Raw genomic sequence first — 23,854 nt, 5'->3', positions numbered from 1 at the left:
TATCTATTTTAGATTGCTGTGAAAACATTTCCTTCTACAACTGCATTTATTCAAAAAAAATCCGTCAAAACCAACATTTTTACAAGATTTAATTTAAATACATCACGATAACGTCATAATCTACCTTCGCCCAATACTCATTTTTACTTAACAGACCTTAAACGCATCATAATGTAACTCAATGTACGTTGGCTCCGTTATCTAGCCAAGCAGGACTGTGCTGCCCACCGGCTGCTAACCGCTAACGTTAACAAGCCCTCCTCCTAAAGATGTCACATTTGTTCTTCACAATGTAACATTATCAGGGATCCAGCATTACAGGCTGTATCGTAGGAATTTACGATACATGGTATCGGTATCTGAACGACTCTATCAAGTCTCACCTGAAGCTACAAATAGAGGGCCATGATGATAAATCTATGACGCGAAACAGTAACTCCCAAAAGGGACTTTCAGATAGTGGGCACTGTGACAGCATTGGAAATGATGATGATCAAATCCCCCTTAATCCTGTATGTTTAAATTGGAGGGGGCAGTACTCTAGCATTTTGTATACACTTTTTTTAAAGGATATCCAAGTTTGAATGATTCTTTGAATCTCAGCTTGCTGCTGGTTCAGAAGTCGAGTAGCTACATTTTTCCGCATGAGAGAAGATCCAACTGAATTTGGGTTACTGGGATTATTACATCTTTAATGTGTTAGTTATTAATGCTACTGTGATGGTCCTTAAATATGTTGCGGCAGTATTTCATAGTAATCTTTTCCTGCCCTGCTCACGTTCAAGTATACAATTTGTATCGTCATCGTGAACGATGGTGATGATTTTTGTATTTGTGTAAGAAATAAATCCTCTTTTACTGTTTTTCACGTTTGAAATGTCTCCGTCATTGATTCATGTCTCAAGTGTAACATTTCTCTGTATCGCGGACGGAGAACTGGACGCATTCCAACCCAGTGCAGTGGCTTCCTCCCCTCTCACCAAAAGCCACCATTGATTGGAGAAAGGGCTGACAAAGACCGCCGAGATTTGCCCTCAGCCATAAAGTCAGCGAGATAATTGTTGTCAAGGAGATGAAGGAGAGGAATAGGCTCGATATCTGAGGGGAGAACCAATTGGTGTTTGAATGAATAAAATTATATCGAAGACTGCTGAGGGCACTTGCTTTATGATTGATAAAAATCACGATTTCAAAGTTCTTGGAAAAACTGCACTTGCTGTTTGATTCAAAGAGGATATTGAATAAGGCGTCCCTGGAAATGAAAACGAAAGCTGACATTATTTGGCATGAGCGCCATCATTTGCATGTCAGAAACCTGTGAGCGTCTCATGAGCTGGCCTTCCTGCGCTAACTTTCCCCATCATCGCCTCCCCTGTCTCTTTCTCTTCCCACTTTGGAGGGCTGAAGCTGTTTTTTCTCCCCCTCAACTTCTACCTGTTATCCCCCGATTGCTGTTATTTCCCGTTGCTGAGTCTGCTGGCTTTCACCCCCCCACCCTCCTCACTTCTGAAGAGTCTCCGAACGTCTGCATCATGACTTTGTCTCTCTCTTATCTCTTTCTGTCAGGCTTTTGTTTTTGATCATCGCTCCTCTGTTTCCACTCTACTTCTCCTCCTTTCAACCTCATCTCTCCCCCTCCCAACTCTTTTGATGGCCTACCTACACTTGTGTGTGAGTGTGTGTGCCTTTTTTGATGCATCCTGCAGAATTCTTCTTTGTGGGCATCTCTCTGCATTGGTGAGTGATTTTGTGTGCGTCGTGTACGTGTGCAAGTAGGTGTGCGCATCAAAATAATGTTTTTGCTCTGATGACATGATAAAAGGATGCTCTTTGAGTGCTCAGACATGATTATCGGTAAAATTGACAACACGGAGGTGTCGTGTTCAAGGTCCCTGCTTTGCTAATGGGTGGATGGCACCAGGCGTAAAGAGTGCTCATTATGAATGAAGACCATATGTTGGACACGTGGCACTGTTTACTGTGGAGGTTTCTTCTGACTAGGTGGCGCCATGTACATCATAATTTAGTTGATTACATTTTGTTTTGATAATCTGAATCTGCAAAGTCACTAGTGACTACAGCTGTCAGATTAAGGTAGAAGAGGTAAAGAGTACAATATTTCCCCTCTGAAATGTAGATTAGATGTAGATGAGTACATCTAAACTGTATGTACAACTTGAGTAAATGTGCTTAGTTACATCATGTCTCCACTGCTTAGTTGTGAGGTTAATTGTAGGTCTGAGATGGGCCTTGAATGTTGGCATTGAATTTAATCGCATGCAGTCAACTGTTGCCCTGCATCACCAAAAGCTGCATCACTAATGCAACACACATGCAGTGTTTTTAACTTGTAGCATATGTTGAGACAAATGCTCAAAAAGATCAAAAACTTATCAGTGCTCAACTCTCAGGTGAAAAATTCTGGTGAAATTCTTCAACAAATTATTATTTTCCTCTTGCGATTTAATTTAAACCCTGAGATGAACTCTAAGACAGGCACCAAGATAAATAGAGTATTATTTACACTCTTCTGGAATTCAGACTACCGTTTAGTGACTCCTTGTTGTCACAAAGTTGTGACTAAATCGAGGTGCCAGGCAGGTCTCTCTCCTCACCAAACGTCAAGCTAATTATTATCCACAGCCGAACTAACGGTGTACAGGTGGACTTGGGATGAGTGTGAAGTTGTCTCAATACAAGTGGTATACTGTGTTATCTAAATAGCCAGAATTCTCTGCCTCTCCTCTCCTATTACCCATTACTACGCCTCAAAGTCACCCGGGCTGCTCTCACATTGCTGGCGAACAATGCATTTATTGTTTAGTAGTATGGACAACTACTTTTCTACGGATGTCAGGTTTTGAGCCACGACAAAGGCCCAAACGTGGCCTGCAACAGACTAGGTGAGGCTTGTTTTTACCCTAGCCCCTACCGGCTGGTTAAGAGGAGTCAACAGTCAGTATAAGCAGTCCATGAAATTGGGACTCACCTCAACCACGGTCATAAATGGGCACAAAAAATATTTGGATGCTGGGTCCAGTAGTGTTAGCTGCGGACAGACAAAGGAGTATACACACACACACACACACACACACACAACCGAACACATGATCCCCGCTGGCTTATGCCTGGCAGAGACTTTGATCCACATCTTTATTCATTACGTTGGTGTTTGTGCGATAATACATTTTAATGATGCCAAGTTCAACATTTGCAATTTTACCTTTTGCCAAACACAAAACAGCAGTTAGTGTTCCTACTGCACAGTAGCTCTGCACAAAAGTAAACTAAAGCTTTGCAATGACCTTTGACCCCCCCACAGATGATTGACAGTCAGCTGTCAGCACAGAGGAGGGCGATGAGGAGTCTTCCTGAAGACATCGGCCAGCAGAAGACCAGCACCTACATCGTGCCCTGCTTCCTCTTAGTGGAGGTGAGTGTTTGGACACATTCTGTTGTTGTGCTTGTTGAGAAAGGTTTTTTCCTTTCTTTTGCATCAACAATGGTTAATGGACTGCATTTATATAGCGCCTTTCTTCCTTACCGGACAAAGCCCTTTACAATTTTGCTCATTCATCAATTTACATTAAGTCTGTAATTTAAATAACATAACAAACATACTTTTTGTAAGCCAAACCAAGATGTTTTTACTAAAGCCAACCAAGTAGATTTATGTTGTTATACTTGAATTTACAACATCAACCACGTGTTTAAAACTGCAACCGTTATGCGTCCTGAGCCACAGCCGCCCCTATAACAACTGAAGGCAATATTTGCCATATCGGACTTAACCTAAATCTCAGGCTTCCGTGTGCTGATATTGTGCAGTTAGCAGAAATGAAGAGTTGGCTGTACACTGTGCTGGCGTTGGAGGATTTAGAAAACCTCTGGGAACTTGGAGTCACACAGAGCAAACTGATGGACACATGAAAGCACATTTTACAGACTTCTGCCTGTGAATGCTCCTCTTCCTCTCCTCTTTTATTCACGTTTCTTTCTTCCATCATTTCACATGTTTCTCATGGCAGATTAACAACAATGCGCGTCAGTCGGGAAATTGCATGAATTAGCCGGGTCCGTTTTCAATTCGCTGACTCCCAAAAGCAGTCATTGATTGGATTGAATTGTCACAAATGGGTAATTACCCTCACTCCATGAATCATGTACAGATAACATTCAGCGGCAGGGCGAGGGGGTTTATCGCTGAGGTATTCATGCAACAAAGGCGCCTCTCAAGTGACCTTTTTGCTCATAAAACTCCTTGATTCCTCTCCTCTTCTCCTCTACTCTTCCCACGACTCTTCCCCTCTCCCTGTAATCCCTAAATGAACTGATGGAGCGCTCATGGCCTCAGCTTCGTTTCCTAATTAATTGGCCTAATTAAGAACGAAAACCCAATTAGCCCATGCCACCGCTAACGCGCTCCAGGCCTTCAGGCCCTCTCAGCTACAGCAACGACTGCTGAATAAACAATTTTTTGGGGCTTTTTTTTTTTTGGCATCTTTGTTTTTGGATTCAAGATGTGATGTTGCATTCTTGTAGGGGTTCAGATATTAAAGTCTGAGGTTGGTGAAAAGTCAAACGGTGCCATAGAAAGTTGAGCAGATGAGTCAGAAGTTCGGGTTTTGCAACAGTAGAGCTGAGGACACGTGGACGTTTTCCCGTCCACACAAGTTTGTTTGGCACACAAACAACAACAAGTGAAAACTTGCTCTCATTCACGTTTTCACAATTTCTACTGCAAACTGCATCTTTCTTTAGTGCACCTGCAGTAGAACCCTGAAGGATTCTCCTCAACCTCATTCTTCCCAATTTTCTTTCTTTGTACTCGCTCACTCATTCACAACATCCTCGTTCACACACCTCTCTGTGACCACCGCATCTCTTCAGAGCGCAAATATCCCACAATCCCCTGCAGGTTTTAGGTGCGACCCTAAGCTTGCTTTTATTTTTCTTTCATTGTGCTATGGTGTTGGCTCATTCTCAGCATCCTCTTGAGGAGTTGTTATAATGATTATCCAGCTTTCTAATTTTTCCATAGTGCATCTTTAACATCTCCAGGCTTATGTCCATCACTGGGGAGCTCCTCCCCTCCTCCAGTATTCTCTTTGATGGTCTCTTGAGTACTGCCCAGTCACTCTTTTTACACAGATCATTCACATCACTCCTCTCCTGCTCCTTTGGGTAATTACATCTTTTGCGCCATGGATCTCGCCATTATTCCCCTTTACTTGTAAAGCTTCATCTCCTCCTCCCACTCAAAAAGCCCGTCTGCTATCGCAAAGATCTCCTTTCTCCCTCAGCTTCACGCTCCCTCATGGGTCTCCGTCGTCTCTTCTTTCCTCATTTCATTTCCCCCACCCCTCGTTTCTGTTCACCCCACTTGTCCTCGCGCTCACCTCGTATCACACGCTGTGGAGGGTGCCATGAACATATACTGTACACTCCTGTGGAGGAGGTGTTGTGAGGAGCTGATGCCCTCTCTGCTTTCAGCGGTTTCTTTACCACTTTGTCACCTTAATCGCCCCTCTCTCCAGGGTTTATTTTATTTTGCTCTAACGGGGCCAGAGGTGGGCCGGTCTGAATATAATTTGACTTTTATCACAATATATGAGCCTGAATGAATCTGTGTACATTGCAGTAGTTTAATAAAGGGCATTTTTAAATTTTATTCCACCCCTTAATCACACTGTAGCAGCGTGCTGTAGCATCGCTCCCTCCGGAGGGCACTCGCTCCTTTGTTGTTACATTAGCATCTCATTACCCGTTTCTTTTCAAACGCCCAATCTTACTCCTCTTCCTCTCTTGTGATCTTGTCGCCGATTCCATCTCTCTTCACCTCCTTTTTGTTCACAATCCAGCTCTCCATCTCTCACCGTCTGGCTCTCTCTTTCTTTTGTCACTTTGTATTTCCGGCAACGGCCCTTTTCCTCATTCTCGGTCATGTCCCGCTGTCAGTTCATCGCTGCTTTAATCGCAGGGCTTGTCTACCGTCTCTTAACTTTGATTACTGTATCGCTCCCTCCCCTCTGTCCCTGCTTTCCATGTTTTCTACCGTCTTCCCTCTGTCTCTCTCATAGTCATCGGTTTCTTCTTCTGCTAGATTAAAATGGGAGAGCTGGCCTTATCAGTTTCCCATACAAAACGAGGAGGGATTTCACGCAGTTTCACTTTTAGTTGCATAGGATAAAAACAGCACAATGGAGAGGAGATAAGTCGCCCTCTCTCTATATATCTCTCCCCCTATCTTTCGCTCTTGTTTTCACTCCATGCTGCTGCTGCTGTTGCTGCCATCGTGCTGCGAAGCCACACAGGGGACTGGTCCGCAGCCTGACAGAGGCAACGCTTCAAAGGGACCCTCTTTAAAAAGTAATTCTGATACAACTGTTCCCTGACGTGCTTTGGACACTGCTGGATGGAAAGGAGGGTGGTGAGTTGGTGTGATCTAGGCCAGACTGGCCCACTGTGAAAAACTGTACTGAAGATGACTTACAAAGTGACTACAAGTGGACTCTTTGAGTGGATCTCTCTGAGCGTACAACTGGCAGCCAGTGAGTGGTGGTGTGGCATCAGCTGTAATATTGGTAAGATGTGATTATAGTGGCTGTACTGTAGCTACTAATTCATGGCACCCAGCCATTTTCAGTGTGTATCCTGGCTTTGCAGCTCTGCTGTTCAGTCTCGACTGCCTGCTTAGAGTAGCCATGCCTCCTCCTCTTCCTCCTCTCCGCTCCCTCCTCATGCCTCGTTGGCTGCATCCTCTCGTGGCACAGCGGGTTCTGCAAAGTAAACAGACATGCTGATCATTAGACAACATGATGTTTCAGGTCTGCGGCCAATGCTGTCTCTGATGATACTCTGAGGTTTCCGTTCACGTCTGCTTGCGTCTCTCATTTCCCAGGTTCCCTGCAGATGCCCTAGTGTTTGCCTGCCACTGAACGTAATCTAACAAGGCAATTGCATTTCTTGCCTGAAATATTTGGCAAAATTAGTATATCAAACGTATATATAATTTCTAGGAGACAGGGTGGTTCTGAATGATTACAGACCAAGCTTCTGTTGTGTTTCATCTGTCTTGTAGCTGATCATAGGCTTTTCAGTGCAACTTCAGGAAACACTGTACCTTGCTGGTTGAAAGTATATACGCTACATGTTGCTGTGTATGAGCATGGAGGTCCTCTGGCATCTCTTGCCGTCTTTTTGGTTGTTTTTTTTAGCTGTGAAGGCAGCACAGCATCGGTTTCTCCAATAATGAACAGCATCCTAAATGCATCAGGTCTACAGTTCCCTACAACAAAGCATCTTCCTCTCTGCATGCGCTCACTTCATCCTTATTCCCTGCTGGGTCTGATACTGCCTCAGAACATCTTCTACCTCCGAGCAACACATTTGCTGCATGTGTTTAGTCTTTTCTAAAGATATTTTGTCCCCCCCCCCCCCCCCCCCCACACACACACACACACCAAACTGTACTCACAATTTCTCCGTATCTAAGCACCGAATATGCCTACTAAACTCAAGTAGTGCTCCCTTCCATTCTAACTCCGGATTTGCCTTACAAATTCTAGAAGCAGCTCAGCATCTCATACAGCATCCCTTTATAGCCATTTCTTAATATACAACTAATGATTGACACCCTCTTTATGGGCAATGTATATACCACATAAGAGATTCAGCAAAGAGAAAATAATTCAGAAAGTCCCTGAACACGTTACCTTAGACTAGTATCATTGATTAATTCTCTGGTGTTAGTTTTCATGCTCATTATATGAAAATGCTCACACAAATTATTTTTATGTGTCCCCTCCCTCTTCAACACACACACACACACACACACACACACACACACACACACACGCACACACACACACACACACACACACACACACACACACACCTCCACAAAGACACAGTAACGACTCATTTTCACATTATTCTCTCCCTATAGTTTCCCCCTCATTATCTCTCAGACACCATGAATAGCACCTGCCCGCCTGTCTGCTGCGCTGGGATTTCTCTGCACTCTGGATGTTTGAAACACTTGTTAGCTCGCTGCTTCCCACCTGTTATCACTTTAGGGAGGAAGGGAGGAAGGGAGGGGCGAGAGACCCCGTATATATCACAGTATAGACTCGCATCATCTGCCGATGTTGAATAGAGTAGCCGCCTATCTAGGTTGCAGCACCGTGGCCAAATTAGCGTATCAGACAAAAGAGGTATAAGATCTTTGCTGGAGTAAATCTCTAACATAAAATTGCTTATGTAAGATATAATCTTGCCCCTCGCTTCTTTTTGAGCTACAATTATGGGATTCAGACTGATTCCCGCTGCTGTCAGTCACATCAATTATAACAGAGGATTCCCAAAAATCAAGATTCGCCATTTACAAAATTGGCATCCTTTCTGGCTCAAGGGCAGATTACATCAAAGTCAAACTTGTCAGTGAAATTATTTCATTGCCTGTGCTTAAAGAAACGCATCAAAAAGACATCAATCCTCTTTATTTCTGGAAAAAATAGCAAAGCAAATCAGATAATAGTTTATTTAAGAAAATGAATACATGTTAATACTTGTTTATATATGTAAGCAGAGAGCTCTGCAAGGAAATGTTCCTTGCACTGCAGGGAACTTGTTTGTATTTTGTGAGCCTGCATCTGCTTTTATTCTTCCGTTCGTAAGATGCGGGGGCATGTTTGCTGGAGGACTGGGGATTTTGTAGAATTATGTGATTGTTGCTGCAACAAAGAGAGGGAGAATTGAAAGGGAGGAAGAAAGGGTGAAGGGAGCAAAGCAGAGACTGTAGATTATAGAAATTGAAGGGGAGCAGAACAGACGTTGAATCGTTTCACGTGGTCATGGGACTAGTATGAAAGAAAATGGCAATTGTTGTTAGTTCTCCTGGTGACTACAGACAATGGAGCCGTAAAGTTTTGTGCCGCAGCTCGCCGGGAAGAGAGCGGACGCAGCTCAGGAGATGGATGGATGGCTGGCTAGTTAGCTCGGTAGCTTTTCCTTCTCCAAGGGACCGTTGGACCCAGCACTGCCACTGGCCAAAAGCCCGCTGTTTGGCAAATGTTTGTGTAGCATTAAAGCATGGTGGAATTAGCAAGCTAGCTAACTAGCCAGTTGCCCGCTAGTTACAAGCCCCCAGGAAGAGTGCCAGGCTTTAAAGCAATTTTAACATAGTGACAAGAATTTCAACTTCAAGGTTCGTCACGTGATGCCATGGGAACCCAAAAAGACTTTTTCTCATAAATTTACATCGGGAAAGAGACGTCTGTAACACGGCAGATACTTTTGTTTGAGGTGAATCAACTTCCCATATGAGCAGGGAGACAGACAGCGTGGGTTTGAAAATGATTGAGGTAAAGATCTTTCTTGACAGATAGAAAAAAAGAGCTGATGAATTAAAGATAAAGATAAAATACAAAAACAAAAGAGGTGGAAAGAGAGAGAGGGAGAAGGGGGGGAGTGCACATGGGTGCCCTAAAGATGAATGCCTGCTTTAATCCTCTCCCTTTCCCTTGTTCCCTCTTTGTATTTTACCTTCCTCTCCACTTCAAGCTCTCATACATCCTCGTTTGCTCTTTTTCACCTCCTCTGCCCTTTTGTTTTCTCTCCTCTCTGGCGCCTTCCTCAGTTTTATTTCCCAGCGGCACGGCCGGCTCTACCCCGGCGTAATCTGTGATATACTAATGTCTCATTAACTGTTTTATCCGTCTGTTTATCTTCTTCCCCTTTCTCACTCCCAGTCCTCTCTTTATGCCCCCCCCCCCCCCCTCTGGCTCGTCCACTTTCTTCCATCAGTCGGCTCATCTATCTTGCACTTGTCTTGCTCAGCGTGTTGTAATACAATCTGGTGACACCAGGCGGCAGTCAAGCCCATTCATTTGCTTGTTATCCATGTTGATTCAATGATATGCAAGGTTTTTTTATTTTGGTGGGGGGGATTTTTGTTCCATCATTTACATGTTATTTATGCAGATGAGTGAGTATACGGGTGAGGGGAGGGTGGTGTGTGTTCGCTCTTTTATGTGCAGTGGTTTGTGTCTTTCTCACTGTGTGTTTGCGGCCTGAATATCTTCTTAATCATCTGCTGAAAATCAGAGAGATGAAACCTCAGCTGCTGCAAAACATTCACCGAGGCTCTAATCACGTGAGCGAGTGTGATTACGTGAGCTCATCAGGAAACCAAATCACAGGGAAAAGGAGGAGAGGTGTTGCAGCCTCGTCTCATGCTAATTTAGGGAGTTTTTTTCTTTGTTTTTTTGTGCTGATGACTGTGGGGATTGTAACTCTGTGAAGCCGTCTGAAACCAACCTGACACTAATGTGCTTATTTCACCATGCTGTTGCGAGGATGTTTTTTTTATTTGTCAATTAATTTGAGGCTGATTAATGAGCGCAAGCAGATTCAGTAAAATAAAGTATAGAATAATGTAGTTTAATGAATAGCTATGTTATAGTTATGAGTTATGTTTGGTAACGCATTATTTTCAGTCCTCCATTCATCAGCGGCATATCAAATGTAATAATTGGTTTATAACAAACCAAGTGTACCATATAGGTGTTTATTAATGTGTTCTTCAACAACTATATCTCCTCCTTTGGGCTTATGACAACAGGTCTCATATTAGAAAATGAGTCTTCATAGGAGAAGTTATAATTGTTGACAAATACATTACATTAATAAACACTTATACATGTCCTAATATCTGTTTACAACTACAATAAAGTGTGTTACACACTTTATTTCATGTTTATACAGTGCTTGTAAATGATGAAAAGTGGATTTATTCAGTATCCCATCTCAACAGTATATACTATTGGTTGCATTTGTTCGCATGACACACGCTTTAGTGATGATCGGATCTTCAAGTGCTTAAAAATAATGTATATGAATTTCAAAAGGATGATGGGAACTTTCATCACTTGGAGAGAAAAAATGGTGGGGGATTCTGGGACTCTGGGACTGTGACTCATTCATACATTTAGTCAGTTCTCATTCAAAAACACATCGGACATTTTGAGAGCAAAATGAAGCAGCATGTCTCCTGTTCACCCCGAGCAGCGTGACATTCGTCGTCTCCCAGCAGGGTGCTGTCATCTCATCACCGGCCTCCGTCCACACATTCTCACCTTCTGTAAACATGTTTGACTTTATCAGTTGACTTTCCTGCCATCTGGCCGCTCCACACGGGCCAAGGGTGGACGTGCAACACTTATGTGCGAGCTCACAGTTTTGGCCCCAGGAGACATCAGCGATGCCCACGTCTATTTCCCTCCCCATTACACATTATTATTGTCACATTTTATTTTCCTCTTTTCTGGTTAAAGGGCTTATGAGGGCGGGATAGTTTCTGTCACATCAGTGCCGTATTAGTCTCTTTGATTTTCTCTTGCTTTTGCTGCCTTTGAAGTGCAGAGGTATGAGCATTAAGTCTTAACTACACGGCCTGATGAGTGCGTTTAGTTTACTGGGTCAGCTAGAACAGGGTCATCGTCTTAAAGCTGCCTTCTGTTGTAAACTCTGGTGGCTAAATGTATGCTGACAGGTTTCAGCAGCTAAATTAAATTGGGTTTCTTTGCACAACGGAGTAATCCCTCGTTTGTCACGCCTGTCGGTGAAACCACCTCAGATTTGAAATCTGAAAAAGTTGACAATACCAAATCTGTATGAATCATACGAAATCACCCATTTCTACATTTGCTGTGATATGAGCGATCTGGTTCTTGTCAAAGAAAACATAAGGCTGTAAAATTGGTGTCTTGTTTTTCCCACTTGAGTTGAATGTTTTACACGGCTGTATATCTTAGCGTGGGAGTTTGTGATCCATAAGCCTTTGAAACCTCATTGTATGTTTGCAGCGTTCTTTTGTTCATATGTGAACAGCATACTTCTTTTTTTTCAAACGTATGTGTGGACAGAAGCTATTGTCTTTATGTTGTCGGACTGGTGTACCGCTGATTTCAAAGGAAAAAATAAGAGTGAGACAAAGAGGAGACGGACACGGTTGGTGTCTGATTCTCTGTGAGGTCTTAAGTAAGCAAGAGATGTCAACAGACTTTGTGTCATTCCCACTTGTTTAGACCGTCTATTTACTTACATGTAAGTATTCAGAGTCAGTGAATGTGTGGGTCTTTAGCTTGCCTTAGCATTGAGGATGGAGGTCGCCCACTTGACAACCCCCACCTGTCAAGTGTCTGATCACCTGTGGTCTCAGCACAGTACCACATCTCATCTGTTACACACGTACTGCACACACAAGGACATGAATAAATTAGACACAGTAAGACCAGTAGAGACTCATCAAAATCACATATGAGAGACTCAAGTATTAAAAAAACAATGTGCGGACTATAGAAATAGAACAGGAGTAGAACATTGACATCTGTGGTCAGTTGACTAGGGCAAAAGAAAATGCGATTGTTGTTAATTGTGATGGTGAAACACGTGTCAGTGGGGCAGTAAAGTGTTGCAGTTTTCTGGGAAGAGAGCGTACTCGGCTCCGGAGACGAGTGGCTGGCTAGTTAGCGAGGTAGCTTGTCCTTTCTCCGGAGCGACGGGAAGTGAGGCGAAGACCCAGCGCTGCCGCTGCCAACCAGCCCGCTGTTCAGCTCATTTTCTGTTACCAGTGTAGCATTAAAGCACGGTGGAATTAGCAATCAGGCTAACCAGCCAGCTGTCCGCTAGTTAGCTTGTTAGTTCCACCACGCTTTAATGCTACATTATGTTACAGAAAATAATAAAGTTGTCACTCATCTGGCGATAACAATATACAATATACAGAGCGACAGAGTGCATAGGAATGAGGTCTGGGTCGATGGGTCAACAGAAGCATCAGACTGTAACACGGGAGACTGCTGTTCATTTCTCGCTCATGCTGATAATCAACGTTGTTTTTCAACCATGACCACAATCGTGTCATAACCGAACCATTTTTATTATTGTAACCATGTTGACAAAAAGCTCCCCTTACCTTAATGAAGTTAAGGTAATGCAGGTGAACAGAGGTTTGACCCAGATGCAGCAGGATGAGTGCAGCAATTTATTGTTTATTGTTAGTTGCTTAGAGGCAGAGAGTCCAAATAACAGGCAGCTAACAGGCAGACAGAAAACAGCAATACAACTCTGATGAGCCGACAACGCAACAAAGGAAATAAGATGCAGGTGAGGTGGTGGGTGAGGGAGGCCGGGCCGAGCTCATTAGTGAACTGGGAACAGGTGTGTGGATGGGTGTGGCAATCAGGTGGACATGTGGTTGTGGACGGTTGCAAAAGGGCAATGGTTGGATTTGGAAGTGGAAATGTGTCTTGAATAGACGGGCCGAGTGTGAGCATTTTGTTTTGCATCGGAACAGGAACATACCACTTTGAGATGATTCTCCTACAAATACATGATCAAAAAAAAGCTGCTAAATAATTAGTTTTGTTTCGAGAAGGGGCGGTAGTTGATGTGAGGTTCAAAGTCTGAGCGATAATAAAGAAAAAGATTGAAAGGGTCATACATGGACATATGGACGAACAAGGTGAACGGTCTTCTAACAGGTGACAGACTGAGGATAACGGCTTATCACAAGAAGGTGGAAAACCGGTTCTATGAGGTCACTCAAAAATCCCCTATACAGTAGCTGGACTTTATATTGTCATTAGTATTGGGGGGGGGGGGGGGCTTTTGGGGACAATAAAGCAGAAATGAAGTTGCACTTAGCAATTCGTTTTTGTGTGAACTTCAAAAGGTGTCTACTTTCTCAGACTTACAAACACCTAGATGGCTGCCATGTGACTGACGACCCTGGGTAAACAGCCTGTGTGGAGTCATGTGACAGAATGATGTAATGTCGGCCTGTCGTGACCCTCCCGCAGCTTAAGCTTGTCAGTAGTTTCATACCGCACATGCAGACGGCGCTTTAGAAATCATTTATTATGCAGATGAATATTCCAAGGTGACCTGTGCAGGATGTGCTAATTAGAAACCATCAACTTGAAGTTGCTTTGACCTTTTATTCATGCTGTATTTAGACAAACTGGCTGTGGCTGCAGAGTGCGCAGGTAGTTGGTTATTTGCTCATGTGGGAGGGAAGGAGGATGAAATGTCAAATAAGAACTTTAATGTGAAAAATGTTCACCCCAAAAGCGAAGCAACTTTTTGCACTTGACAAGATTACACGCAAAGTCCAGAATAGACGCAAATCTGGAATGACGGGAATGACACGACGCGTTGCAGATGAGTAAAAGTTGTGTCCATAACACCATCCATATTTCAGTTTTGAGATTCTCCTCCTGGCGTCACTGAAGTCCTGACGTTGTTGAATCAGAAATGGAGGAAAAAACTATTGTAGCTGTCTGTGAGCTCTTCATAACCTCATACTTGTACAGAGACCGGAGAAAACGATGCGTATAAATGTATGTGTGTGAACCATAGAGTTTCAATGGCGTAAACAATGACGTTGCTGTCGTATTCATGCCTGGGTGACTTCATTTTGAGTGTTGATGGAGCAGCTATGGAGAACTCATCGATATGGACTCCATTCAGTAAAACAAGCATTTTAAAAGTTGTTTGCTCGTCGTCTGGCGGACCCGACCTGACAAACATGAATTCAGACTTTTTACAAATCTGCATCACTATGTCGTTATATCAGCATCCTTTTTGTCCATTTAATGCAATTAAATCACATTAAAATCTGTCATGTTCATACAGCTGTAGTAAATCAGCCGACGTGTGGTTAGATGCACTGAAGCTCGTTGAAATGAACCGAGCGTGTCCGTATGATGTTATGACCCAAGACACGACGCCGTTCCGACGTATCTGGGGCTTCCACAACATGCACAAATCAGCTGTAGTAGTTATTGTAAATTCAAATGATCCTGGGGTCAAATTGTCGCGAGTAATGTGAGGCAAAAACTTGCGTCCCGTTTGATGTAAACTCACCATAAGCGTGTATTCAGGAGGGATCGGCTGTATTTCCTGTTTGTGTTAATGCAATAAGATAGATGTACTGCAACTTTTGTATTTTAGTCATATTGATTAAAGTTACTGTGGTAATCTTGTCCCAGAATTTTTTTCATCTATTATTCCACACACGGTTGCTAGACCTCTCCAACTGACGGTATCGTCAATAAGCACAGTCGATTTGAATGCCGAAGCAGTGCAGAAGTAGAAGCAAAACGACACGTACGATCTGCCAGGGAGGCCGTTTCCGCAGTTGTCTTCAAATGTTTGTTTAAACTTTAATGGGTGTTCGCGGACCTCCCTCGCTCGCTCCCTCTCCCACCTCTCTGCGCCTCCCTCCCTCAAGCCTTCTGTAGCTCGGCAAGAAACAGAGGAACGGATGATGGAAAGAAATGTTCAACACAGCGTGCCTGTGTCAAGAGTTCCTCCGCAGACATGGGAATGCACCCACATGCCTGCAGACAAATCCGAACACATGCATGGAAACACACACACACCCACACACACACACACGCACACCCACGCACACCCACGCACCCAGACACACAGATGGAAAAGAACTTGGAAAAACATGGAGCTGCTTGGTATTCTTGGACTATATTTATATACTACAAGATGGAGGTGTTTGTGTGGTTTGCCTGCATGTGTTGATACTATATATACAGATTTGACTTTTAGGGGCCTCGGGCATGTGTGTCGTCAACGAACACATCCCCCCCCCATTATGATGCTCTCCTCGCTGTGATCCCTCAGTGCAAAGACCCACAAACAAATCACAGTCGATTAGGCTTGCACATTGCCACGGGTACGCACAGATCAAGTTGAAATGCTGAAATGTGTTACGTGTAACAAGTCCCCCCCCTCCCCAGCCGCCCCTATAGCACTCTGGGGTACTCTGTCACTTTGCTGAAGCGGATAAACATGTTGGAGGAGGTTCTCTCAATGGTTTCTCACTTGTTCAGACATCTGCCACTGTGAGACTTTTCCCGTTTGGTGCCGTAAAGCAGAAAGAGGACTCTCCGTCAAGTCCGGCAAAGAATAATTTCACATAAATACGAACGAAATGAGCACAAACACGTGTCAACTAAAACAACCGTGGGTGTACATGTTGATGTCGTCACATCAAACGTTAATACTGAAAGCAATAGTTTGACATTTTGAGAAACATGTTCATCCGCTTTCCAGCTGAGCATTAGAAGATCACCCAGCATGGTGACACTTCCTAGAGTGAGTAACACTCTATAAAACAACAACTTGTTTTTCTTTACATTTCAGATTGAGCAAAGAAGATGTGATGTGTTTTTTGAGTGAGCTTTAGTTGTGCTCGTGGGCGGATTTTTCGACCCTTGGCCAGAGTCAGGCTAGCTGTTTCCCCCTGCCTCCTGTCTTAATGCTAAGCTAAGCTAAGCTAAGCTAGGCTAATGAGAGTGGAATTGATTTTTTCCTCTTACTTACGTGAAGAAAGTGAACTGTGTCAAGTGTAATTGCCAAAATGTTACTATTCCATTGAAGATGCAATGCGTAAGATCCGGACAAAATTTTAAGTTACAGTGCTGATGTTATGCCAGATACGTCTTATGTATTGTGTTTGAGATTATAAGAAAGAAGTTTTATTTCGACCGTCTCTCAGAGTTTCATCAGTATGGTTGAATTTTGTGTATACTTGTCCAACCTTTAGTTAGTAGTTGTCTTTTTTGTTTGTTTTACTTATGACTGTAAGTTTAGATTGTATGAACAGTATAGAGGTGAAATGCTGCCCCGTATTTCTTCAGAGCATTTTTGGACACCGTATTGAACTCATTTGAATGCAAATATTCACAATCCACCATCCCAAAAGCATCCTTTTTATTCCTATTAATAAAAAAGTAACACCACCAAGAGCTGCAGGAACTGCTTGGTTCTCACTCGATTCTAATGTCAAAAGTCAATCTACGCCCAAACTATTCAGATTCAGATTGTCAGACGTTTTTCACTGGAGATATTTTCCCCTGTCATAGCAGGGAGAGCACAGGTTTAACTGATCATAGGGCTGGGCTGCGGGCGAATAGTACTTTTTGCTTAGGAAGGTTCCTAACTGAGTGAATTGACCCCGAAGTATCTAAGTGACCGCCATGATGAGAGCTGTTCGAATTCTCTAAAAAAGGAAAGGTGCTTCAATGCTTCTTTTATTAGCTCCTTTAGCATAGGAAACTCTGGACTTTCCTTTACGAAAGGAAAGGAAAGTAGGTAATTACGCCCCACAATTCCTTGCGGCGGCAACATTTAAAGTGACGCACCATTCGGCTGTCCATGAAAACATACGATATGCTTATCTTACACAGGTTTAACAATTATACCCATGCAGTCATAAAGTAATGGGATTTATGTTGATTAATATTTATTTACTTTGAACATGTAACAAATAAGTAAAAAATATATATATAAATATAATAAACAGTAAATATAGCAAACTGTCAATGAACAAATTCTCATTCTCAATAACAAGAACCATCAGTAAAACAACTAAACAAGCGAGGCCTATGATAGATTATTAAACTGTTAAAAAGCTCAATATAACCAAACCGTTTGATCTACATTATTGCACAAAGGAAATAATGATATTGAACAGTGTCATTGATATTGCACGAGTGAACTGTCCGTTTCTACCGAAGCGCTGTTGATCGATAAGTGTGAGAGCAGCAGGAAGGAAGGAGCTCCGGGTTCTCTCCTTTAGACCACGAGTGAAGCAGCCTCTCACAGAAGAAGCTCTTTATAAAGCCTGCATGCACACGAGTGACAGGTTTCATAGAAACATGTTTTAGTTGCGCTTTTTGTAGTCCTTCGTTGTAGTTTCGCCATGGCAGACCTACGTCAGTGGCATCCGCCGTCGCATTATAATTGCGTAGCTTAGTGAAGGTGTAGTCGGATTCTCCAAACACCACGGTTGTCTTTTCCTAACTCAAGGAAAAGTGGTTAGGAATAGACGTTAGGAGGCCATTTTTGGACTTTTCTACCGCAGCAATGACGTTTCCTCTCCAGCAATTATGTCACTAATTACACCTGTGATAGACAAGTCGGTTTATTCAACCCGCCTCCTTGCTTGAGGTCTGGCTTTGACGTACTGTATGTTCATAATTACTGTTGTTAATCTGGTCATTTACAATGGTATTGTATTATTAACCTTAAAAATGCCATACATATTGTAACCCCTTGAAGTTAACAGAGCAATTTGTAAGCAACAGCTGCCAAACTGCTGATACTTTTCCTGCCTCAAACCTCAAACCAGCAGCTCAGCCTGCCAGCAGAGGCTCCTCGTGTTTTTGCTGCTGATACATTTGTCATCCACACACAATAGAAGTTCATCTAGCAAACAATACAGGTCGCAGATTATGATGCAACTAATCAGCTATTTATAAATATATCCTTTTTTTTTTTTACTTGTAGTATTTTTTGGTTCAGGCCCATACCCGCAGGGCGAACAAATATTGCACAAACCCTCAGTTTTCAGTTCGAGAAGCTTAGTGTGCAGTTGTAGATTATTTTTTGTTTGTTTTCCCTGCAGAGAGTTGGGCAAAGAAGTTGGAGTGCTGTTTACTGGAGTATAAATGAATAATTAGTACTCGTGCATCTGTCTCATCTGTGCAGAATGGCGTGTTTTTTTTCATGTTTTCTATGTTTATCATCCCCTCTTACTCTCTGTTAGGAATTGCTAATGCTTTCTATTATCAAATACTGTTTAAAATAGTTGTGGAGATCATATTTTATGCTGCATGACTTGTGCTTTGCGTACAGCTGGTAACTTAAGTTATACAGATAGTCTCACACACACACACACAACGCTTTTCCCACGGTTGTTTCTCTCTCTTTCTCTCTTCCTCCCTCCTCTTGTCTTCTCCACCGCTCTGCTCTTTTTCACCCCATCTGTGTCTCACCCCCCCCCCCCCTCCCTCCTCTCTCCCCCCCCCCCTCCCTCCTCTCTCCCGTCCTCGATCAGCTCTTCCTGTTTTCCTCCATACAGCGTTATTTTCTTTGATCGGTCTCCATTTGTTTCTTTACCCTCCCACTCTGCATGCTGCGCTGACACCGCTGAAGGGATCTCTCTCTCTCTCTCTCTCTCTCTCTCTCTCTCTCTCTCTCTCTCTCTCTCTCTCTCTCCCTCGTCTCTCTGTCAGTGCTCTCTCTTTCCCCCTCTCTATCCGTCTTTCTCCTTATTTGTCTCCCTCTGTCTCTATCTCTCCCTCCCTCCCTCTCTCTCTCTCATCCTCATCTCTCACTATCTCTCTACGCACACTTGATTCATTTTACACATTACCGAAGCATCCATCCTTTGGCTCTGTGAAGGAAAAATCTCTCCCTTTTTCTTCCTTTTATTTCTTTCTTTTTCTCCTATAAATCCGTGACAATATTTTTTCCACTTCCTTCTTTTCCCCGGCTGTCTTTTTCTTCTCCCACCTCCTCTCCTGCGGATCCAATCCTAAAGCTGGAACCAATATGTTTTATTTCCAGCTGGTCATCATGGCAGGGACCGTTCTGTTGGCGTACTACTTTGAGTACACGGACACGTTCCCCGTGCACATCCAGGGCTTCTTCTGTTTCGACAAAGCCTACTCCAAGCCGAACCCGGGACCGGAGGACAACAGCAAGGCGCCGCCCGTCCTCGTCTACTCCCTAGTCACCGCCATCCCCACTGTGACGGTGAGTCTGTGTTCAACTTGTTAAAAAAAAAAAAAGTGCTTCCACAGGTGCTCCTCATGCGCACACACACACACCACAGACATGACAATACCCTACATGCACACACACACACACACACACACACACAAACCTAACACATAATCACACACACACACACACACACACATATAGTTCCTCCTCATGTACACGTGGTGTTTGTGGATTGAAAGAGGACAGAGCTGTGTAGGTGTGCATCCTCGTGGTCTCGCTGCTCCGTTTGTGTGTGGATGCGTGCTCTGTCATAACCATGGCAACGGGCACTAAATTTGTCCTCCACAGAGCAGTCTGCGATAGCTACAGTGTGCAGAGAGTCTGTCCTTATTTCAAGACTGCACGCTACTAAAGCAGAATAAACCATCAGCTCTAAATGGCTACGTGTACAAGAAGGGGCGCGCTATTTTCTTTCGCCGAACCGTCTTCATCCGAGGCTGAAAAAATGCATATTGAAGCACCTTTTCAATAATTAAAACGTCGATACAGAATTGCGATTTGTAGGTCATGAGTTCTTGGCAACACGCAGCGAATCAAAGATGAATGTTCAGCGTCTTTATTTTTGCCATTCATTTCCACTAAACCAGTTTAAAATGAATATATCGAGGCTCCGTGACGTTATTAGTGTAGATGCTGAATTCCATTAGAGCGGCCATACTTTCTTGTCAGCACAGTGGTATATTATTAATAATGAAACATAGGTTCACATCCTCATCAAAGCTCTGTCTCCGTGGCGGTCTGTCTTGTCCCCCAGGGTTTCTCACTTTGATGTCCTGCAATGCTAAGTGGCATTAGGACATGGCTGCCTTTGAGCCACATATTTGGGCAGCACAAACACAGACGTACACAAGCATTGACAGGCAGTCCTGGTGTAATTTCTGTATTTTTTTAATTGCATTTCATTTCTGTATAGATGTGACTCAGATCTCCTCTTCTGTCACCTCAATATCTTTTCTCATGTTGTGAAAACATAGTTTAACTTTTTTGTCTTCATTGATTATTGTATCTGACACAATTTCACACACAGTCGCACATTAACACATTTGGCAGATGCACAGGTGGACTTTGTGTTTATCTGTGTGTATGCGTGTTTGCTCTGAGCCGAACTCTGGACTGGATGGGGGCTGTAGGCACCGGGGCTCGCGGGCTCTGCAGAGTGGGAGCGGAGTGGCGTCATTTTGCCTGGAGTGTGAAGCGGCTTTATTGAAAATCAGAGCATCTGTGTTCTCTCTCGCTCCAAGATACCGCTCCATCCCACAGGCCTCTGTTCAGATACAATAAAAAGAGAAAAAAAAGCAGATATTTATCTCTCTTTTCTCGGAATTTTGACTCAGGCTTTCAGTCGCGAACAGAAATTGGACGAGCTCTTCGATTGACGTACACCGATTTTGTATCCGTGTGACAGCTCAAAACTGCACAGGTTTCTCTTACTTTGACTCCAGACCCTCTCTCTTTTTGCTGCCGTCTCTTTGTAGAATGATGGGGAGGCACACAACTCAGGATAACTCGGTTTCTCAGTGGCAAACACAAGCACTTTAAGTGAACTTACATTGACACTGCGAAAATAGAGGGCTGCAGGAATGAGTCCTTAAACCCAGATATGAGTTAACATTTTTGCACTTCCTGTTCCGTCTTCTCAAAGAAAAGGGAATCAAAGAGGCTGAGATATTTATTACTTGGTTATGGTCAAGTCCAAAAAAAGTTATTGTTTGTGTGCGGGGACACATACTGTATCTCTGGTAGATTTTCAGTCCTGGACGTCCTGGCTCACGATAACGTGGGTTTTATACTAATTACAGTGCCTTACTTTTCGTAGGTATAAGTACAAACAGTGAATGAGAACAGCCTGAAAAGAGATAAGGAACAACAGCTTCTGACTCTCATCGACCACCGAAACATGAAAATTTGGGTTTTACCATAATTGGGTTTGGGTCTCAAAAACTGCCGCAGTTTAGAACAGAATCCGTCGCGTCTTGTGAGCCTGATCAAAAGTCTCGACACTGTTGAAAAGCAGCAGCGATCTCTCAGGGCTTTCATGCCGAACTGAACCTGTGAGATTTGGGCAACACACAACAGAGTCGACCACCATTTGATCATTGATGTGGTCACCGGATTATAATTGTGTGTGTGTGTTTGTGTGTGTGCGTGTGTGCAGCATAGAAATAGAAAAAGAGAGAGGAAGTGAGAGGATGAGGGAAATAGAAGCACTTGTGTGGTACTTGGCAAATATGCTGTAAGTTGCAGTGGATCAGTGAAGGTAAGTGCGTGGGTGGATGACAGCGCGCATCTTCTCCTCCACTGCCACTGAAAGCGGATTCTGCGTGTGCAGGTGGGAGTCGGGGTGTGTGTGTGTGTGTGTGTGTGTGTGTGTGTGTAAGACTAGTGCTGGGATCTGACTACTAGTCAGAATGGCTACAGGCGATCTATGTGACTCTCAACTCCAGCACACACAGCCGATATACAATACATGCACCAGACCCAGCACAGGTGACATTTCAGCACTCATGCCAATTATCTTGCCAAGCTAGCTGAAAGAGCATGCTAGAGTGCTATTTGAACCGTTTGCTAATTATTAGTGCGTGTGTGTGTGTGTGTGTATGTGAGGGTGTGTGTTATGTAATGGAGACTGTGTGTGTGTGTGTGTGTGTGTGTGTGTGTGTATGTGCTCTGATTGCACACCACAAACCCACCCATCGGTCAATACAGTTAAGCTGCAACCAATAACAGGATCAAATGGTAATTGTAGAATTAAGATGCATGTGACACAATGTGAGCCCTCACTCACACACACACACACACACACACTTGTAAGCTCAAGCAAGGGGATGTGAGGCGGTGAATGAATGAAAAGTCTTGAGCGTAGAGGTTTATTTCTCCACCTCTTTTTTTTTTTTTTCTTGTTGGTCAGGAGCATAATGCGAAATACTTTTGCCCCGGAGAGAGCCCCGTTGTCATGCTGCTAAATATAAGCCTCTCAACAGTACGGGAAGGCAAAGCGAGCGCGCTCTTAGAGAGGAGAGACACAGCGAGTTGAAAATGCAGCGCACGGTGGGAGGAAGGGGTGTAATGAGGAACGCGACAATCAGAGGTACCAGAGAGAAAACGAGAGAAAACAAAACCATCTAGAATTACCGCTTCATAGTTGTGGGCCTCCGCCAACCGGTCAAGTTGCAGTTTACGTCCATGTCTGTCCAAAATGTCCTCTTAGAGATTTGTGTGAAATTGTCATTTCACTTCAGAATTCTTGAGTTATTGGCAAAAATGTGTTTTGTGAGGTTACAGTGACATTTTGTGCCATATTTGAAGAAATTCCCTCGAGGCATTAATGAGGTATCACATTCACAAGAATAAAATGGACATGAAGTCACAGGGACCCTGACGTTTGACCTTAAGTGAAAGTGTACATTTGTGCCAAATTTGAAGTATTAAAGTATAAATTGAGGTATTGCGTTCACAAGAATGGACCGGACGGACTAATGACCTGAAAACATAATTCCTCCGGCCGCGGTTGTGTCCGGCACGACCCCATAAAAAAATAAGACAGCTGAAGGAGGAAGAGTGAAGGATAGGAATGGGGGAACAAGAGAGTCTTTCCGACGCCGTTCAGTGTTTGTTTTCTGTGGTCTCTTAAAACTTGGGAAGAGCCTTCGTGCGTGATGTATCTCCATGTGACAGAAAGACGGGGATTGTTGCAAACCATGCAGGCAGACCATATCATCCAGTCATGCCAGAGTTTATTAAGTGAGAGCACTTGATGCACCAAAAAAAAAAACTGCATTGTGCTGTTGTTGCCGTCGTATCTTCAAAAACAGATGCTGGCTGTGGTCAAAGCCACATTGTGTGTGTGTGTGTGTGTCGACATTTTAATAGTCTGTGCGCGGTCCAACATCAGTTGGAGGAGATGAAGAGGGACAATAGTCCGAGTCGAAGAGGAAGACTGGCAGAAGTAAAGCAGCTTTAAGTGATTGTAGGATGCTAAATGAGGCAGCTCTCTTTGCTTTCCAGAGGTCAAAGGTCGGACTGAGCTAGAGGTAAAAGAAGCAGGGCTCTGTTTTTAGAAATGCTTATTTTGTTGTTTGGTGGTTTATCTTATCCCCTGCAGACACCAGCATGGACATTTGGAGATATAGCTAGAGCTATTACAATGGAGTTAGCCAGCAGGAAATAGTTTGGCTATCACTGACATAAACGGCAAAGC

General features: G+C 43.5%; 1 protein-coding gene across 1 annotated transcript in view; it reads left to right on the top strand.

Annotated features, from left to right (window-relative positions):
• Positions 1-3,322: 3,322 nt before the first annotated feature.
• Positions 3,323-23,854, top strand: part of plppr2b (phospholipid phosphatase related 2b) — a 34,623-nt gene continuing 14,091 nt past the window's right edge. Inside the window, exons 1-2 of the mRNA XM_076090733.1 lie at positions 3,323-3,433; positions 19,438-19,626. Coding sequence (XP_075946848.1) covers positions 3,323-3,433; positions 19,438-19,626 — 300 coding nt within the window. The remainder of the gene's footprint in view (positions 3,434-19,437; positions 19,627-23,854) is intronic.

The sequence above is a fragment of the Anarhichas minor genome, unplaced genomic scaffold (assembly GCF_050575085.1).
Source record: "Anarhichas minor isolate MPS153535 unplaced genomic scaffold, ASM5057508v1 ptg000012l, whole genome shotgun sequence".
NCBI classification, from domain to species: Eukaryota; Metazoa; Chordata; class Actinopteri; order Perciformes; family Anarhichadidae; genus Anarhichas; species Anarhichas minor.
The sequence above is the reverse complement of the archived record's forward strand: the minus strand, read 5'-3'. Positions and strand labels throughout refer to the sequence as shown.